At 52.2% G+C, this 18,095-nt stretch overlaps 1 protein-coding gene across 5 annotated transcripts in view; it reads right to left on the reverse strand.

Annotated features, from left to right (window-relative positions):
- Positions 1–14,586, reverse strand: part of Slc29a4 (solute carrier family 29 member 4) — a 30,740-nt gene extending 16,154 nt beyond the window's left edge. The window contains exons 1-4 of one of the 5 annotated variants that reach the window (XM_036172676.1): positions 4,642–4,852; positions 1,224–1,361; positions 584–618; positions 290–469 (exon numbers count right to left, since the gene is read on the reverse strand). In XM_036172676.1, the coding sequence (XP_036028569.1) occupies positions 290–458 (169 nt within the window). In that variant the 5' untranslated portion in view covers positions 459–469; positions 584–618; positions 1,224–1,361; positions 4,642–4,852. Of the gene's footprint in view, positions 1–289; positions 470–583; positions 619–1,223; positions 1,362–4,641; positions 4,853–14,514 lie in introns of those variants that run through there. The other 4 variants (XM_036172677.1, XM_036172675.1, XM_036172678.1 and 1 more) reach the window with 4 other exon arrangements.
- Positions 14,587–18,095: the final 3,509 nt, after the last annotated feature.

Here is an 18,095-nt window from a genome sequence, read left to right on the forward strand (position 1 = left end):
CATCCAAGCCTCATTGCCTGCAGCCGGGAACAGTTTGCTTTGAAGAACAAAAGGAAAGAGAAGGAAACTCTGCAGCCAAGGCCTGTCTCTGTGGACAGCCACTAGCAGAGGTCACATGACACAGTGCAGACCTGGACGTCCTTAGTTGTAATTGTTACCCTAGCCACCTAACCCTGACTGAGTCTCTTGGTCTCCATGACAACCTGAGGCTCCCGCTGCTCCAAAAACTGACCGGAGGAGGCCGTGTGGCCAGTCATGGCCCCTGAGGAAGACAGTGTCCCTTACTCACCAGAGTCTATGAAAGCAGGGACACCCCTGACTCTGACACTTGGATCCTGAGCACCCTCTGCTGTTGTCTCCAGCTGGAAGTTGTCAAAGCTGAAACTTGTCACCACACTCTGGCCAGATGTGGCCGCCACGCAGGGCTCCTTGAGGCGCTGGCTTCCAATGGAGCCCATGGCAGTTCACACTGTGAGGAAAGGAGATGAGGCAGAAAAAGTGGTCAGGGGAGGGGACACCATGCTCCCACAGCCAAGTCACCAGGCTGCTTGCCCGAGGGTTGTCCTGTCCATTCATTCCTTACCCATTTGTCCACTTGTTTTAACATATTGTGCTGAACTGGGGATGAAGCTCAGAGACTCATACATGCTGCTATGCAAGTGCTCTACAGCTAAGCCACGCCCCCAGCCCCTCACTGGGGGATTCTAGGCAGGTGCTCTACAGCTAAGCCACGCCCCCAGGCCCTCACTGGGGGATTCTAGGCAGGTGCTCTACAGATAAGCCACGCCCCCAGCCCCTCACTGGGGGAGTCTAGGCAGGGGCTCTACCACTGAGATATATCTGCTTTGTTTTGAGAAAGGATTTTCTCTGCATCCCAGGCTTGGCCTAGAACTTGTGAACCTCATGCTTCAGCATCCCAGAGCTGGGACTACAGGAACGTCCTACTACATCTGTCTTTCTTTCTCCCATCATTTAAAAATATATTTTTAAAAATGATCTTATTATTTTTAATTTTATGTGCGTCTGTGTCCATGAGTGCTGGTTCCTGAGGAACTCAAAGGGCTCAGATTCCCCTTAGAACTGGAGTTATGATCAATATTGAGCCACCTGACTTGGGTGCTGGGAACCAAACTTGGTTCCTCTGCCAGAACAGTACATGCTCCTAACTGCTGAGACATCTTTCCAGCCCTGTTTCTCCTTTGATGTTTCATCATGAAGGATACAAGCTCAGCAGTGAGGTGATGTGACCTTGCCTGTTGCTATGGAAACCGGGTGGGAAGAGCAGAGACTACAGCCCAGGAGCCCAGTTCAGAGGTCTTTGTCCCAAGAGCAGCTAGGTGGACTTCGCGCAGGAGAAAACCCTGGGCAAAGGAGACACACATAGACAGAGTGGAAAAATAAATTGGAGTTGGAATGCCAGGACCCAGTGAGCAATCAGAAACCATGGGTGACGTTCCAGAGACTGTTTGCCAGCCGAGAGCTGCAACTGTCTCACTCATCCTTCCCCTCTGAGAGGAAGGTGCTGCTACGCCTTCCTCAGGCAGCCGACAGAAGTGAGCGACGCAGGGTAACAATGCTCACTCTGCTCTTGTGGGCAGAAAGTAGCAGAGTCCAGAGTCCAACCCAGGTTTGTGTGATGATGTCTTTCTGGGACACTGAACCATAGCTACAGCTCCCCAAGGAGATTCTAGGCAGGTGCTCTACCACTGAGCCACACCCCAGCCCCTCACTGGGGGATTCTAGGCAGGGGCTCTACCACTGAGCCACACCCCAGCCCCTCACTGGGGGATTCTAGGCAGGGGCTCTACCACTGAGCCACACCCCAGCCCCTCACTGGGGGATTCTAGGCAGGGGCTCTACCACTGACCACACCCCAGCCCCTCACTGGGGGATTCTAGGCAGGGGCTCCACCACTGAGCCACACCCCAGCCCCTCACTGGGGGATTCTAGGCAGGGGCTCTACACTGAGCCACGACCACTGCACTCTTTCTTGCCTCAGTGTTTCTTGCTTCAGTTCAGACCCACAGTCCTTATCTTTGGAAAAAAGGGAACCCATGGCTGGGAAAAGCCCCAATACCTAGGTAACCTTGTGTACATGAAGTGTCTAGCTTTTCTCAGGTGAATTTTAAAACACTGTTGAAAATTTGATCTGAAAACAAAAAGATCCATATCCTTCCTAGGGCATGAGACGTACACAGAGATGGGAACATCGCAGCGCTGGTCAGATCATGGACATAGACAGCTTATCTTTCTCAGCAAGCACACATGAGAGAAGCCATGGAAGAAGCCAAGGCCCCCATCCCTAAGGGACCCCGCCTTTCAGAACTACATCAATTATTTCTGTACCTGTGCCACCAGCATGCCCCCCATGCCATAGCCACCTGTTTTCATTTCTTTGCCAGGTCATTTCTGCAGCTCTTCTGCCTCAGTTTACCTCTTTCCCAGAGCCCCAGGTTGGTTCTTCCCACCAGTTACCAAATCCTCTTCCTGAATATATCTTCTCTGCATTCTTTCTCAACAGCGTTGTGTTAGGGTCAGGGACCAAGACTGGGGTCTCCTTGGGACCTTGGAACCCGAAGCATACTTAAGCTCTGGGGCCCAGGGAACTTCCTATATTTGTGGCTGACCCAGAGGTGACTCGTACTCATGAACCAGAGGCTGGGAACTTCTTCTGGGAGCTGGGAAGTGAACCTCCCCTCCAGGCTCAAAACTTTCCTAAGGGGCCCCTCTCCAGCCATTCTGGTCCTAGGAACAGCATCTGGAATTGGGAGAGACTTAGAAAGGCTTAGGGCATAGCTGGCCTGGGCTTGAATGACGGCGGAGTTGGGTACAACCCTGGACTTGTTTGTCACTCACCACACACTTGTCTGATCTCCAAAGAGGTGGGTCAGTGGAAGGCTTAAAGTTACCCCATTGGACTCCAGCCCACCAACCCTCCCTCCCTAAACAGGAGGGGCTGGGTAAGGGATGCTATTCACAGTGTCCATGGACCCACTAGGGATAGAGGCTCCATCCTGGAGGCACCCAGGATCCAAAAAGCCTAGCTCATGTTCAGTAGGGGCTCCTATGATGCAGTCTCCCAGACAAGCCGGACCAGCATGAGAGGTTTCTGCCTGGCTGAGGCCACACCATCCGGGAAGGCGGATGTGTTCGGCATCCTGCCAGGCTGCTTGCTCTGGCTCAGTCAGCGTGGCGGGCAGCTGCCACCCACACTGTCCCCGCGGCTTTCATCGCTCTCTTCTCCCAGCCCCCCACAGTTAACATCCAGGGTCTCAGATCTTCCCTCGTATATTCACTTCAATTCAATTTTAAGGGCGTGCAGATAGACATGGAGAAAGGAAGCTTTTCTCTACACGCCCGACTCGGGACCCCTCCGTGCTTGTCACAAAAGCATCGGAGGTGACACAGGTCATTTCTTTAGCCCTCAGACCATCCTTGGCACCAGTTCACCCGCCTGGAGAGTGACAGAGTACTTCACAGAGAGGGAGTGGATGGTTGGTAGGAAAAGCTTAGCTGCTCACACTTGGTGTTTTAATGCTGATCCAAGCTGCCCCTTAGCACCGAGTGGGCCAAAGAGGGCTCCTAGCTCTCAGCAGTTCCGTCAAACTGGGCACACAGTGCCAGTCTGCAGAAGAGATGACCAAGGAGGAGAAGAAGCCAAACCCAAAGCCAGACAGCTCCAACTGGACCCTGACCTGGCTGACCAGCACCGGCCCCTCCCAGGTGCTGTAGGGATTGTCCGCCAAGCTGCTTGCCCCACACCTGAAGCCAGCACAAGGGTCAGGGAAACTAAATTTCACTTGAAAAGCCAACCTGCTCAACCTCATCGATAGGCCTTGAACTTCTGGGGCCAACCACAACTCCTCCTTACTAAATGCCCTTGGATGCCCCTGTCCCGTGCCCTGACATCGTTAAGGGAGTCTCCCTGCGCATCCTAAGACTCCACTCCTCGCTGTAGGATTGTGGGTTTTAAGTCCCTTGGGAGCAGCTCCTCTTTGAGAGCCAGGGGGGACAGATGAATGTAACATCAGTGCCAGACTGATCAAGGCCTGGGATGTCCGCAGGGCTAAGGGGCAGCTTGGGCCGACCTCCCTCCATGTTTTAGGTTCCTGCACAGTCCCGATACTAGCAGACCCTGATGTTTCTTCCGCAGGCGGCCCCCAGCAGAACCAAAGTTGGACCCCGGGCCCACACGGCGCCCAGCAAAAGGGAGACCTCTGGGGCAACTCGGAGGTCGTGACCCAGTGCCCAGGCCCCGCCTCTGCCATAGCCCTTTCCCAAGAACTAGAACTAGACTGGTTGTACGGAAAGGACAGATGAAAGGAGGTGGGTCCGGAAGGAACTTCAGGTGCAAGGACCCCCTGGGGTGTGACCGAAAGAGGAGGTAGTGCTATGACCCGGCTTGGCCAAGGCCACCTGCGTTTGTCCCCTTCTAGATCTTGCGTCCCGCGCTCCCAGCTGGGATGCAGGGGGTCGGGCACTGGGCGAGAGAACCCCTCTTCCCAGGACAAGGAGTGCGGCAGAGATCCGGCTCCTGGGAGGGTGGGAGGAGAGGCGGCGCGACTAGGGCTGTGCGCCGCAGACAAAGGCTCCGACAGGTCCCCGCCGGCGTCTCCCAGCCACCTCCTTGGCGACACTCACCTCGGCCGGCCCCAGGCTGGGATCCTCGGTGGCTGCCCGCCGCCCGCGCCCGGACCCTGCGCGCTGCGCCCCGCTCCTGGAGGCTTGGGCCGGGCGCGGCGGGCGTCCTGCTGGGTGTCCCGGTCGGCGGGCCCGGGTCCGCGAGCGCGTGCTGGGGGGGGGGGCGCAGCAGCTGCAGCGAGCAAGCCCGGCCCGTGCCCCGCCCGTCCACATGGACCCGCCCACAGCTCCGCCCACCATATGGCTCCGCCCAAGTCCCGCCTCCAGCAATGCTTTCCACCACCAGACGCCCCGCCCCATCCTTGTGACCCCGCCCCATTACACTTCCCTATTCCACATGGCTCCGCCCAAGTCCCGCCCCCAGAGGAACCACCACGCAGACGCCCCACCCTGTTTCCCCGCCCGCGCTCTACCCAGTATGAATCTGCCCCTAACCCCCACTTTACCTCCTATTCACTCCGTCCCTAGCCTTACCCTGTCCTTCCTATATTCCCCGCCCATTTCTTTAACCATGCTCCACCCACTCTACATGACCCCGCCCCTAGCCCCGCCTCTAAAGGGCTCATCTTTGCTGTCTTCACCCTTGTTCATTCTGTGCCCTTGGCCGGCCCCAACCCAGACCATAGATCCCGCCCCCTATTTCTGCCTTCCACCTCTGCCTGCCTACCTAGCTCCACCTCTATTTTTTCCCCACACCCTTTGTCCTCCCCCACTGCCTGGCTCCACCTCCAGCCCTCGTCATTCACACAGGCTCCACTCTTTCCTCTGGGCCCACCTCCAGGCTTTATATATGACCTGTCCCCCGCTACACACACACACACACACACACACACACACACACACACACACACACACACACGCTAGCTCTGCTCCATCACTTCCCATACGCCCCGCCCCTCGTGACCCCTCCCACAGCCTTCGCACGTGCTCTGCCTCTCTGCCCCGCCTCCCTTCCATGATTCATTCTCTCTCTGTCTCTCTCTCACTCACACACACACACACACACACACACACACACATGCACACACCATGGGCCCATCATTATCCTGTACCACGGCTTTCAGTGGAAGTGCTGTCCTCTACCCACTCACACCCCACTTGGCTATGCTCTTCTCTACACCCCCATATCTGACAGCCTAGCACAAAGGGTCAGCCTAGCTGGCCTTCTTCCCTGCCCAACCTCTTCAACCTTCATGCCTGGGCTTAGTCTCCTGGAGCTTAAGCTTGCTATTTGTGATGTAGACCTGGGGCCTGCTCTGATTGCTGCAAACGGGTCTGTTCTGACCCTGGCCCTGGCCATGTGACCCCTGGAGGCCAGTAAAGATGAGACCAGGATTAGTGGGAACAGTGTCCTAAGTCCTTACACCCTGTGACCCGTCTGTGGGGACCGGGGTCAGTCAGGACCAAGGCACAGAGAGATGCCCTTGCTGGATGCTCTCCCCTTGCCTGCACGCCGCTCCATTCTGGAAGCCTGCTTGGTTCGGCCTGTGGCAGGGGTCTTTCTTGTCATCTTGCCAGCCTCCCTCAGAGTTCTTGGGAGTGTGTTGTTGTTGTTGTTTGTTTGGTAGCCTTTCCTTCTGTAGTCCAGGTTGGCCCGGAACTCGGGATCCTTGTGCTGGGATGTCAGCAGTGCATCACCAGACCTGGCTCAATGGAGTGTCATGGATACTCAAGGACAGCACGTGTCCCCAATGGCCTGTTAGAGGTTCTGGTGAATTATAATAATCTCAGTGTGAAAGACCCCCAAGGCTTCACACGGTCTAAAGCTTTGGCGGTACGGATACAGCTCAACTACAGCACATGTTTGTTATCCCGGCACTTGGGAGGTGGTGACAGAAGGATCAGAGGTTCAAGGGCCAGCCTGGGCTACATCAAGTCCTACCCCCACCCTATTCCCCAATTAAAACTTTTCGAGGGCATCCTGGAGTACAGGAAGCCACTCCTGTTGTCCTGGGTATGGGAAACTTGCAAGCAGTGTTCTCTCCACAGAAAGAAGGGCTAGTGACAGACAGGTATCATGTTCCATCAAATCCCCAAGACGAGACAAGATGGAGTGATGGAGTGGGCTGCAGCACATGACTCTGGGGAAGGAGACGAGCAGCTGTCTAGGTGGCTAGCAAAGAGCACTCTGGGAAAACGGCATTTGAGTTGAGGTACTTGAGTGACTGATGGAAAGGGCCCTAGGGTAATGTGTTGGGGAGGTTTGCGGCCAGGGTGTTTTAGGCAAGAGGAATAGCAAGAACACAGTGCAGAGGATGAGAGAGCTTACTACCCTCGAGTTAAGAGGGGAGAGGAGCAGGGTGTGGTGGAGTCCCAGCACTTGGGAGGCTGAGGATGAGACAGGATTATCATGAATCCCAGGCCAGCCCGAACTACAGAAACCTTGCCCTTACCCCTACTCCATAAAGGCAATATATAGGGGACTGAAGGAGGAAGGGGGGGGAATGAAGAGGGGAGGTGGGGTCAGGAACTAAAGTCAGACATGGCCAGGAAGCATTTGGAGTTTGGGGAGACATTTTGTCATTGGAGGGGATGAGAACAGATCCAGACTTTGACATCCTTGTCTTGCTGAGAGAATGAATCAGGAGGATCAAAAGCCAAGGCTAGCCTGGTTGTAGAGTGAGCTGGAAGCCAACCTTAGAAACTTAGTGGGAATCTGTCTTGAAATGAAAGGCAAGAAGAGGGCTGAGTGTGTGACTCAGTGGTGGAGCCCCTGCCTAGAATCCCCCAGTGAGGGGCTGGGGTGTGGCTCAGTGGTAGAGCCCCTGCCTAGAATCCCCCAGTGAGGGGCTGGGGTGTGACTCAGTGGTAGAGCACCTGCCTAGAATCCCCCAGTGAGGGGCTGGGGTGTGGCTCAGTGGTAGAGCCCCTGCCTAGAATCCCCCAGTGAGGGGCTGGGGTGTGGCTCAGTGGTAGAGCACCTGCCTAGAATCCCCCAGTGAGGGGTTGGGGTTGTGACTCTGTGGTAGAGCACCTGCTTAGCGTAAGGGTCAAAGTACCATCCCCAGTAGTGCAAATTAAATAAGTAAATAAATAGTTCCCTTGCTGGTTCAAGTGTCAATTGGAATAACTCTTCTGGAAAGTACATTGACCTAAAACCCATGCCTACCCTTTGGTCCAGAAAATCTAATGCAAGGAATTAGTTCTAAATATAGAAAGGCTTCCATCCTAAGATGCTGGTGGCAATCGCAAGCACCACGGGTGGCCAGGCGGCTGAAGACAGTGCAGACGTCATGTGCCTCCCAGCAGGAAACAATGTGAATGCTGTATTGAAAAACCCAAGAAAATCAGTGGAATCATGTGTGAGCCCTACAGAGAACTCCTAAGTCCCCAAGATATGTAGATGGTTAGAAAGGATTTAGAATAACATGGGAAGCCAGCAATGTGAGAGTGTTAAGTGACACAGAAATAGGAAGTGGGATGGAATCCAAAAGATAACTTCCACTCTCTCTGTATAGAAAAACCAGAGAGTCGGGTAAAATGGCTTTCTGGGAAACGATAAATGAGCAGAAATCTGCCATCAGAAGAGAAAGGAACTCGGGGGCTGGGGAGAAGCAAAGTCAGCAAAGTACTTGCTGTACAAGCAGGAGGACCAGAGTTAAGGTCCCCAGAGACCACACAAAAAATGTTGACATGTGCCTGTAACCCCAGCGCTGGGGAGGCAAGGACAAGAAAGTCCCCGGGGCTCTTTCTCCAGCCAAATTGCCTAGCTCCAGGTTCAGTGGGAGACTGTCTCAACAGATACGCTGGGGTCAAAAAGATGGTTCCGCCACACACACACACACACACACACACACACACACACACACACACACACCAAAAGCAAGTAACTTATGTAGAACAAGGCCTGGAGTGGAGAGAGGAGTATCATAAAGAATTCTTGGCCATGTGGTGGTGGCGCACGCCTGTAATCCCAGCACTCGGGAGGCAGAGGCAGGCGGATCTCTGTGAGTTCGAGGCCAGCCTGGTCTACAGAGCTAGTCCAGGACAGGCTCCAAAGCTACAGAGAAACCCTGTCTCGAAAAACCAAAAAAAAAAAAAAAAAAAAAGAAAGAAAGAAAGAAAAGAAAAAAAAAGAAAGAAAGAAAAAAGAATCCTTATTTCTCTATTCTCAGACACTGAGCATCAATGGCTTCAAATAATAATAATAATAATAATAATAATAATAATAATAATAATAAATAAAGTTGATGGAACCCAATGTTATATAAAAGCACAAGGAGAAAGAGAAAGAAAAAGAGAGAGAGAGAGAGAGAGAGAGGGAGGGAGAGAAAGAGAGAGAGAGAGAGAGAGAGAGAGAGAGAGAGAGAGAGATCCTTCAACCCAATGAAGATTATCCCAAGAAAATAAGAGCCATTTCATCTTTAAATAGTAGGAAAAAAAAGTCTAAACATAGCTACAAGAATTAAGGGAATTTCAGAAAATAGGAATATGCTACATTGCAAATGACAGAGTGGTCCCTCTAAGGAATGTTGTTTACTTTTAAAAGATCTTATCCTTGTGTTTCGTCTGCCTATGTATATGCACATCGGTGTGTACCTACTGCCCGAGGAGGCCAGAAGAAGGCATCAGGTACAGGTCCCCTGAAACTGAAATTACAGCTGTGACTCACCATATGGGTGCCGCGGGTGGGATTCAGGGACCTCTGCAAGAACAAGTGCTCCAACCACTGAGCCATCTTGCCAGCCACAAGATTTTCTTTTTCTTTTTAGGTGTGTGTGTGTGTGTGTGTGTGTGTGTGTGTGTGTGTGCACCTGCACACATGCACTGAAGATAGAACTCATGGTTTCACATATGCTAGGCAAGTGTCTACCACTGAGCCACACTCCCAGTAATTCGTCACTAACCTACAGGAAGAGGGGGGAAAATCATATGATTATCTACTTAGTTGCTAAAAAGAAAAGAAAAAAAAAAACCTTTGATTAAATGTAATATTGCTGGCGATGTAATTAAGTTGGTTGACTAGTTGCTTAGCGTATGTGAAGCCGTGAGTTCAATCCCTGGAGCTTCACCAAATGGGGCTCCTGTAGTTCTAACATTTGGGAGGTAAAAGCAGGGGAACAGAGGGCTAAAGTCATCCTCGGCTACATAGCAGCTTTGAGGCCAGCCCGAGTTATATGAGACCTTTGCCTTCTACTCAAAAAATAAAGTAAAATAAGAAACACACAGGTTCTATGCAAAACACAGCATGATTTAACAAGCCACCTCGGGTTCTGGTACCAGAAGGGTTTTATATAGAATCCCTTGCAGATCCCAAGGGACAACTGTACATTTTATTCATAGTAGTAAACTGGAGACAGGCCATGTGTTACGGATGGGAGATGGATCAAAGCCTGCAGCATGCCCACACACGGTGCCCACTCAGAGTGTAAAGTTAAGAATTCCTCGTGCCCTGCACCTGTATGCGCCTTGGATGCGTTACTGGAGCTCACAGACAGACACGAGGGAACACATCCTGTGGCCCCATTTCTGTGAATTCCTAGAACAGACTAGAGGACTGTAAGGGAATCAGGTGTTAGCTACCCTCTGAGTGGGAAGGTGGGGCAGGAGAGAGCTAGCGGGGTAAGCGGAGGCAGTGCTCTGTGTCCTGGGAACACGTGTCTTGCACATTGTAAGCATTTATCAAAATGTGCAGCAAAAGTGTTGGCCCTGCCTGGTGGTGTGTGCTTGTCCTCCTGGCACCCCAGAGTCCTTCAGGAGGATGAAGAGTTCAAGGTCAGCCTTGGTTACATAGGGAGTTTGAGACCAGCCTGGGCTACCTGAGACCCATCAACAAAACAAAACAAGAACAAACAGGTGTTTGGAGAAATGACTCAGTAGATACGAGCACTTGCTGTCCAAGCATGAAGATCTGAATTTGGATCCCCAAGTACCCATGTTAAAAGCCAGGCACTCCTGTAACCCCAGCCCCGTGGAGGTGGTGATGGAGACGGGGGATGGCTAGGGCTCGCTGGCTGCCCCGCCTAGCTTTTGGCTAAATGCAAAACTCTGTCTCGAGGGAGTAAGCTAGAGAGTGATTGATAGAGCAGGGCATATGATGCCCTCCTACAGCCTCCACACACACGTGCACATACCTGCACTCACATGTACATATGACACACATGCAAACGACACACAAGAGCGTGACAGTGCACACCTATAACCCCAGCACTTAGGAGATGTAGGCAGGCTGTTCAGAAGTTAAAGGTCATGGCCCATGGCCAGAAAGAGTCAGCCTGGGTTATAACACACACACACACACACACACACACACACACACACACACACACACACACACCATCCAGGTTCTCCATCCCTCCCTCCTTTCTTTTTTAATCTCTCCTTCCATTATGTGGGTTCTGGGATTGAGCTGGGGGCACCAGACTTGCCAACAAGCCTTTTCCCACTGAGCCATCTCACCACTCCCTCGGCTAATATTTTTCTTAAAGATTTATTTATTTATTTATTATGTACACAGAAGAGGGCACCAGATCTCATTACAGATGGTTGTGAGCCACCATGTGGTTGCTGGGAATTGAACTCAGGACCTCTGGAAGAGCAGCCGGTGCTCTTAACCTCTGAGCCATCTCTCCAGCCCCGCTAATATTTTATTATGAAAACTTTGAACATAAACAAAAGCGAACCCAGTTACGATAGGTGCTCACAGCCTGTTCTGTTTCTTTTCTCAGCTGTCACCCCACCTCCTCGTTCCACAGCCAGCCTCTGGCCCAACTTCGTTTAAGACCTTTCAAAGGCTCATGCCTGTCCTCCCTGCACTTCAGGGGCTGAGGCAGGAAGATTGCAAGTTCAAGGTTAACCTTGGCTAAATGTCGAAACTGTCAGAGGAACAAAATGAAGGAAGAAAGGAAAGAAGAAAGAGAGGGAGCAAATGCAGATGTGGGGGTGAGGATGCTGCACCTGCAAGTTGCCTTTTGACCTCTACAAATGTGCCCTCCCCACAACAAGTCAATGCAAATTTTAAAAGTTAAGAAGAGAGAGAGAGTCCAAGGGTATCCCCTATCAGCCCTCAGGGCTCCTCCAGGTCTGTCCTTTGTCATCTGTTTTCTTCGGACATAAACCTAATTTATTCCCAACTTATTAGCTTAAAGCCATTAGGATCTTTCCCATCAACTCACAGGAAGCCTGTGTAGGAGGCCTGCTCAGGACATGGGGAGGGAGAAAGGGGGAGGGCCATTGCTATGGTCACAGCAAGCCAGTGTGGGTGTGGCTTTCATATTGACACCTGCTCTTGTTCAGGGACCGTGGTGCCCAGAGAGCCCTTTCACAGATGACAGCTGGTAGAAGAGGAAGCCAGAGCTCCACTTGGGGGATGGTGGGTGTTATAATCAGTTACAGTGACACATCCCTGTGACACATTGACTACACTTATCCTCACAGTAACCCCAAAACTTGGGATTTCTGGGATCCTTTTGGGAGGACCAAGTTCAAGACGTCAAAACCTGACCTCGGGCAGAGTGTCCCCTGCAGATTCGCCCAGGAACCTGCCGGAGCTGCTGGCTGGGACCTGAGGATCAACTCCTGGGTGGATTGTCCTACACTCCAGCACCATGGACAGATTCCTAAGGCCTCCTGGGCAGAAACCAGAGCTCCAGGGGCCTCAGCAGTAAAATGCCTGTCTAGAATCCCCAAGGGAGGGGCTGGAGATGTGGCTCAAGGGCAGAGGGTTTTCTTAGTGTGTAAGAGGTTGTGGGTTCATTCCCTAGCCCAGCAAAAAATAATAAAGGCATAATGCTTGCCCAGTTTACATAAAGCTGCAGGTTTACTCCCAACACTAGGGCTGAAGGGATGGGGCATTAAAAATCAGTTTTTCGGGGCTGGAGAGGTTAAGAGCACCAACTGCTCTTCCAGAGGTCCTGAGTTCAATTCCCAGCACCCACACAGTGGCTCACAACCATCTGTAATGAGGTCTGGCACCCTCTTCTGTGTACATAATAAATAAATAAATCTTTTTTTTAAAACAAATCAGTTTTTCTAGGGCTGGATAGATAGCACAGTGGTTAGAACACTGACTGCTCTTTCTAGAGGACCCAGATTCAATTCCCAGCATCCACATGGTAGGTAGCTCACAACCAGCTGTAACTCAAGTCCCAGGGCATCCAAGGGCACCAGGTACATGCATGTGGACAAACATACATGCAGCTAAAACACACATGTCCACAAAATTTTTAAAAAATCAGTTTTACCATGAAAGTCATTCAGATTTGGTTTTTGAAGCACTTATGTCATAGGCTGTAAGGATGCTGTGAAATCCCACGGCACTGTGTATACATTTATCAGGGTGTGTTAGTACACTCTTGAAATTTCAGCAGCTGGGGAGGTGGAGACAGGAGAATCAGGAATTTGGGGACAGTCTGGGCTATACAGTGAGTTCTGGGCTAGCCTAGTCTCAAAAAGAGCAAAGAAAGAAAGACAACAAGAAATAAAAATAAAACAAAGAAATGGGAAGAAAACGAGTTTTTAAAATAAAAACAAAGAGAGGAAGGAATGAAAGAAGGAAAGAGAGAAGGAAGGAAGCAACAGAGGCAGGGACTGTCCTGGCAGGCAAGGATGTGCTGCCTGCCACACACTGCGGGGCTCGGGTGCGGGGGTGGGGTGGGAGTGGGGGTGCGGGCAAGTGCATCCTTTGCTGGGATCTGCATCGTGCCACGGGGAGGCTAGTTATCACAGAGGGCGGTCCAGCTTCTTGTGCAAGTCACACAGTGCAGCAGGACAAATGTCCATCCCTCCCCAGCCCCCCAAATCTGCCCTTCCAATGCTTCCCCGAACCCCACCCCCCAGACTGCGAGGTTCCCTTGCATCAGGCGTTTAATGGGACTGAGCCTCCGGGACTGGAGTGGGGAGCAAGGACTGCGGGTTCTGCTGGAGGCTGGCTTGGGATCCAGGAGCTGCCTGGCCCAGCTCCAAGGGCTTTTTAGCTGGAAATACCTCTTCATTACCGGCTGCTGTGGTGTGGCTGGCGGGTTTGGAGGGGATGGGGTGAATCACCTCGGGGGACACCTAGCCTTGCTGCTGCCCCTGGAGTGCTGACTACCTTCCGGTACTGTCTTCCGGTACTCCTTTGAACTCCGGCTTTCAGGGACCCGTGGGCAATTCCCCAGCCCGCCCCCGCCCCCGCCCCGCACCAGCCTATCCTTCAAAGCCCAGCTCCCCTGTCCTATGATTTCTTTTTTTCCTTTCTCTCTCCTTTCCTCTTTCTTCTTCCTTCTCCTCCCTCCCTCCCTCCCTCCCTCCCTCCCTCTCCCCTTCCTTCCTTGGTACATAGCCCAGACTGCTCTTGAATTTCTGATTCTCCTGCCTCCCCCTCAGTGCTGGAATTCCAGGCATGCCCCCACTGTGTCCAACCTGTAGGCTTTTTGTCCGTGTTATTCACAAAGATTCCCCCCTCCTGGAGCAACCCTCCCCCGCACGCCCCCCTCCTCCCCAGCCTTCTCATCCTTGTGCTCCTCCATCTCTTAAATTCCAGCATCACGCCTCCTCCAGGAAGCCTCCCTTGTCTTCCCTTTGCCACTGGGATGAGGCCCAGAGAGGGGAAGACATTTACCCAAGGTCACACAGCAGAGGAAATAAGAAGAATGAGCAGAAAAAAAAAGGCTTGGGGGAAAGAGGGTGAAGTGAGACGCCCTGGAATGAACCCCCAGGTGAAGGAAGGAAAGAGCACCAGACTCTCTACAGACTCGTCCACTTCCTAGAAGACTCACAGCGTGTCCATTTCACAGTCAAGGAAACTGATGCCAGAGAGAGCCAGCCAGACCCCACCGGAGTGGCAGAGGCAAGACTGATCCCAAGCCTGCCTGGCCTGCGAGGCACTCTCTCGGGACTCACTGCTGGTCCAGGACTTCTGGCCCTGTCTGCGACCCCTGGGGGCTCGCTTACCTGAATCCTCCGCCGGTGCTCCCTCCAGGGCTTCTCCTCCCGCCGGTGCTCCCTCCAAGGCTTCTCCTCGTGGCGTCAGGGCTCTGTGAGCCAAGCTCGTCTACTCTCTATTTACAAGAGCGGGCTGCTGAGCGAGTGAGCCAGGGAAAATGTTTGGCTTCCGTGGGTGGGAGCTGGGGCCATCTGTTCCCAGGCGCTGAGAAAACACCGTAACTACAGCCACAGTGCCCAGCAGAGCCTCACAGTGCCAGGCCCTGGCACCCACAGGCTGTGCGTCCTAAGGCGGGGCACTCCCCTTCTATGGGTCGTCATTTCTGAGTCTATAAAAAAACCAAGGGTCTCGCCAGCTCTGCGACTCCAGGATACTCTCCCTGCTTCCCTGTTGCTCCTCGCTTACATCCTTTTGGTACACCCTACCCTGTGACACCAAGTGCCCCCAACGTGGGGAAGGCCGCTGACATCTTTGGCAGGACCCTGGGCTACCTAGGACCAGCTTTTAGACTTTTATGACCAGTGCCCTCATTTGTTCCCAGGCTGAAAATAGCTTTATTGTTTCCTCTGAAAATAAAGAGAACCATTTTCCAATCCAAAAATTTATGATGTAGGAGGGTAAATGGAGAGAGATAGTCCCTTCTGTCAGGAGACACATCTGTTGAGGACAGTGACTTTCCAGATGACTCTCTAAATGCTTGCTATGTCTGGGGTCCAGGATGAAGGAGATTGGATTAGATATTTAGAGATCCACATGAGTTGGGGTACTAGCTCAAAGACAGAGCTAGTAGAGTCTGTCTAGACTCCCCAGTGAGGGGCTGGGGTGTGGCTCAGTGGTAGAGCACCTGCCTAGAATCCCCCAGTGAGGGGCTGGGGTGTGGCTCAGTGGTAGAGCCCCTGCCTAGAATCCCCCAGTGAGGGGCTGGGGTGTGGCTCAGTGGTAGAGCCCCTGCCTAGAATCCCCCAGTGAGGGGCTGGGGTGTGGCTCAGTGGTAGAGGCCCCTGCCTAGAATTAGCCAATGAAGGTCTGAGGTGGATCAGTCAGTAGTAGACTTTTTATTTTTTTCCTACCATGGACAAGACCAGGGGTTTGATTCCTAGCATCCTAGAGAGAGGAGGGAGGCAGAGAGACAGATAGACAGAGGCATACAGACAGACAGACAGGAGAGAAAGACAGGGAACTACCTGCCCTACACCTTCAGTTCCCTACCAAGTCCTCTGGAGACTGTAGCTCAGAGGGTGTGGCTCCTTGAGGCCCTAGTCCTTTATCTCACGCTCCAGAGAAAAAGAAGGTGACAAGAACTTGTCCTGCCCTTGCTGTGTGACCCAAGACGAGTGCTTTAGACTCCCCTGGAATTGGCTGTGTCGCCTATGAATCAGGATGAGAACAGGAGCCATGTCACAGTAGGGATGGGGTCACATTAGTTGACACGTGACAATTACTGATCCAGAGCTCACACCAAGCTGGGCCTAAGTCCTAGGTGGTCAATAGCAAGAACAGATGTCCTGGGCCCTGTGTCACTTGGTATAATACTGTTGCGTGAGGAGGGCACTTGCCTGGAAATGAGGCCTGTGCCAGTGTCTGAGGCCTGTGCCCAGTGGGTGGGTAGAGCTTCTTGCTGAGGCTGGATTCTGCCTCCTATGGTGGATGTGGATACCTGTCCTGGCCAAATTCTACTTAGGAATGCTAGCTAGAGCTAGCTAGAGACCCCCATCTCTGGATTTCATTTTTTCGGTAAAAATTTCAAGAGGACTGTTAAAACTCCAACGTAATTAAAAATTAAACTGAATAAACTCATGGGAGTAACCCACACTCTGACTCATCACTGAGTATTTTCCTACGATCAGCAAAGAAAGGTTGCTTCTACATGCTTTCAGAGCAGAGACACCGGTCTCTTTCCAGCACCACAGTCCATGATGCCACATGATATGGTTACCTTCGGGTCAGCCGTGGTATATTTACACCATAGGAAGTAACCAGCACTTGGGCTGGCGAGATGGCTCAGTGGTAAGAGAGCTTGCTGCCAAACCTAACACACTGAGTTCAATCTCTGGGACCCACATGAAAGAAAGAAACAGCTTCAAGTTGTGCTCTGACTTCCACATGTGTGCTGTGGCACACATGCACCCCCCCCCACACACACACACACAAACAATGTAATTTTAAAAAAAGGTAAGTTAACCAGCGATACAAACCAGGGCTTTTCTCACTGAGCAGCCCAATGTTACCCACATACCACTGTTAACCGTCCACATTGACTCCTGCCATCATGCTTTAAGAGTGTTCCGAAAACATAGCCCAGGTCTCTGGCCATTTGGCTGCTGCTGCCTGGACCACTGTGGTCTTCTCTAGGCCCTTGGCAGCTCCTTGCCGCTTTAGAACATCTTCATCTCCCTTTGCAGAATCTCTCCAAACAAACCAAAAAGCATGTTACCAGAATCTCCAATTTTTTTGTTTGTTTGTTTGTTTGTTTTTGTTTTTTGTTTTATGGAGACAGGGTTTCTCTGTGTAGTCCTGGCTGTCCTGGAACTCACTCTGTAGACCAAGCTGGCCTCGAACTCACAGAGATCCACCTGCCTCTGCCCTCCCAGGGAGTGCTGGGATTAACGGTGTGCGCTGCTGCTCCGGCTGGATCTCCGAATGCTTTTGTGGCTCCCACTTACGCTCAGCACACCTAAGCTTCAAGTACCCACAAGGCCAGCCACTGCTGACTTTGCTCAACTCTGTCACTGTCCAGACCACCAGCCAGACACAGCGCTGTCACCAGAAGCCCAGTTCAGTACCCAGATGTTTCAGTTCCTTCGGGATGCTAAGTCCCCACATAGGCAGCCCGAGGCTCCTGCTTCCTACTTTCCTGATGCCAGCCACACGGCTGCTGCATTCGTCCCTTACATTGAGAGTCAACAAGGGTGTGTGTTATGGGGAACAAAATCAGAGCAGACACGGAAAAAACAGGGGTGTTGGGTGGGCCTGAGCTAACCAAGAGCAGGGACTGGAGGCCAGATCAGCAGTTTCCACTGATCCTTCCAGGTGGCTAGGGAGAAATGGACAATTGGGTCCACTTCACAGTCTGCTTTGTTACTACCGATTTAGAGACAGGGTCTCAAGTCACCTAGGCTAGCCTCCAACTTACTATGTAGTAGAGGATGACCCTGAACTCCTGATTCTCCTCTCTGTACCCTGAGTGTTGGAATTATGGGTGTACGCCACACCACTTTTGTGTGGTGTGAAGATTGAACACAGAGCTTCATGCATGCTGGGTTTCATGCGTGCTGGGCAAGCACTCCAGCAACCCTCCTGCCTTGTAATACTTGACTATGGAGTGTGAGCCTTTCATCTTTGAACCCCCACCCCCGGCCCAACGCCCAGACCGTGCTCATTTAGGGCCAAGCTCCACACTCTCTTTATTTTTGCTGTTTGCTTGGACCCTTCCTCCCAGCTGGCAGAATAATCAGATGTTTGCAATGGGCATAAACGTGAGACCTGAGCATCGCTGGCGGTGGAGACATCCCCCAGGCTAGGGATCCAGGGGCAGCATGGCTGGGTTGGCAGAGGAGTTTATCTCGACTGAATTCTCTAATCCTTGAAG

The sequence above is a fragment of the Onychomys torridus genome, chromosome 22 (assembly GCF_903995425.1).
Source record: "Onychomys torridus chromosome 22, mOncTor1.1, whole genome shotgun sequence".
Classification (NCBI taxonomy): Eukaryota; Metazoa; Chordata; class Mammalia; order Rodentia; family Cricetidae; genus Onychomys; species Onychomys torridus.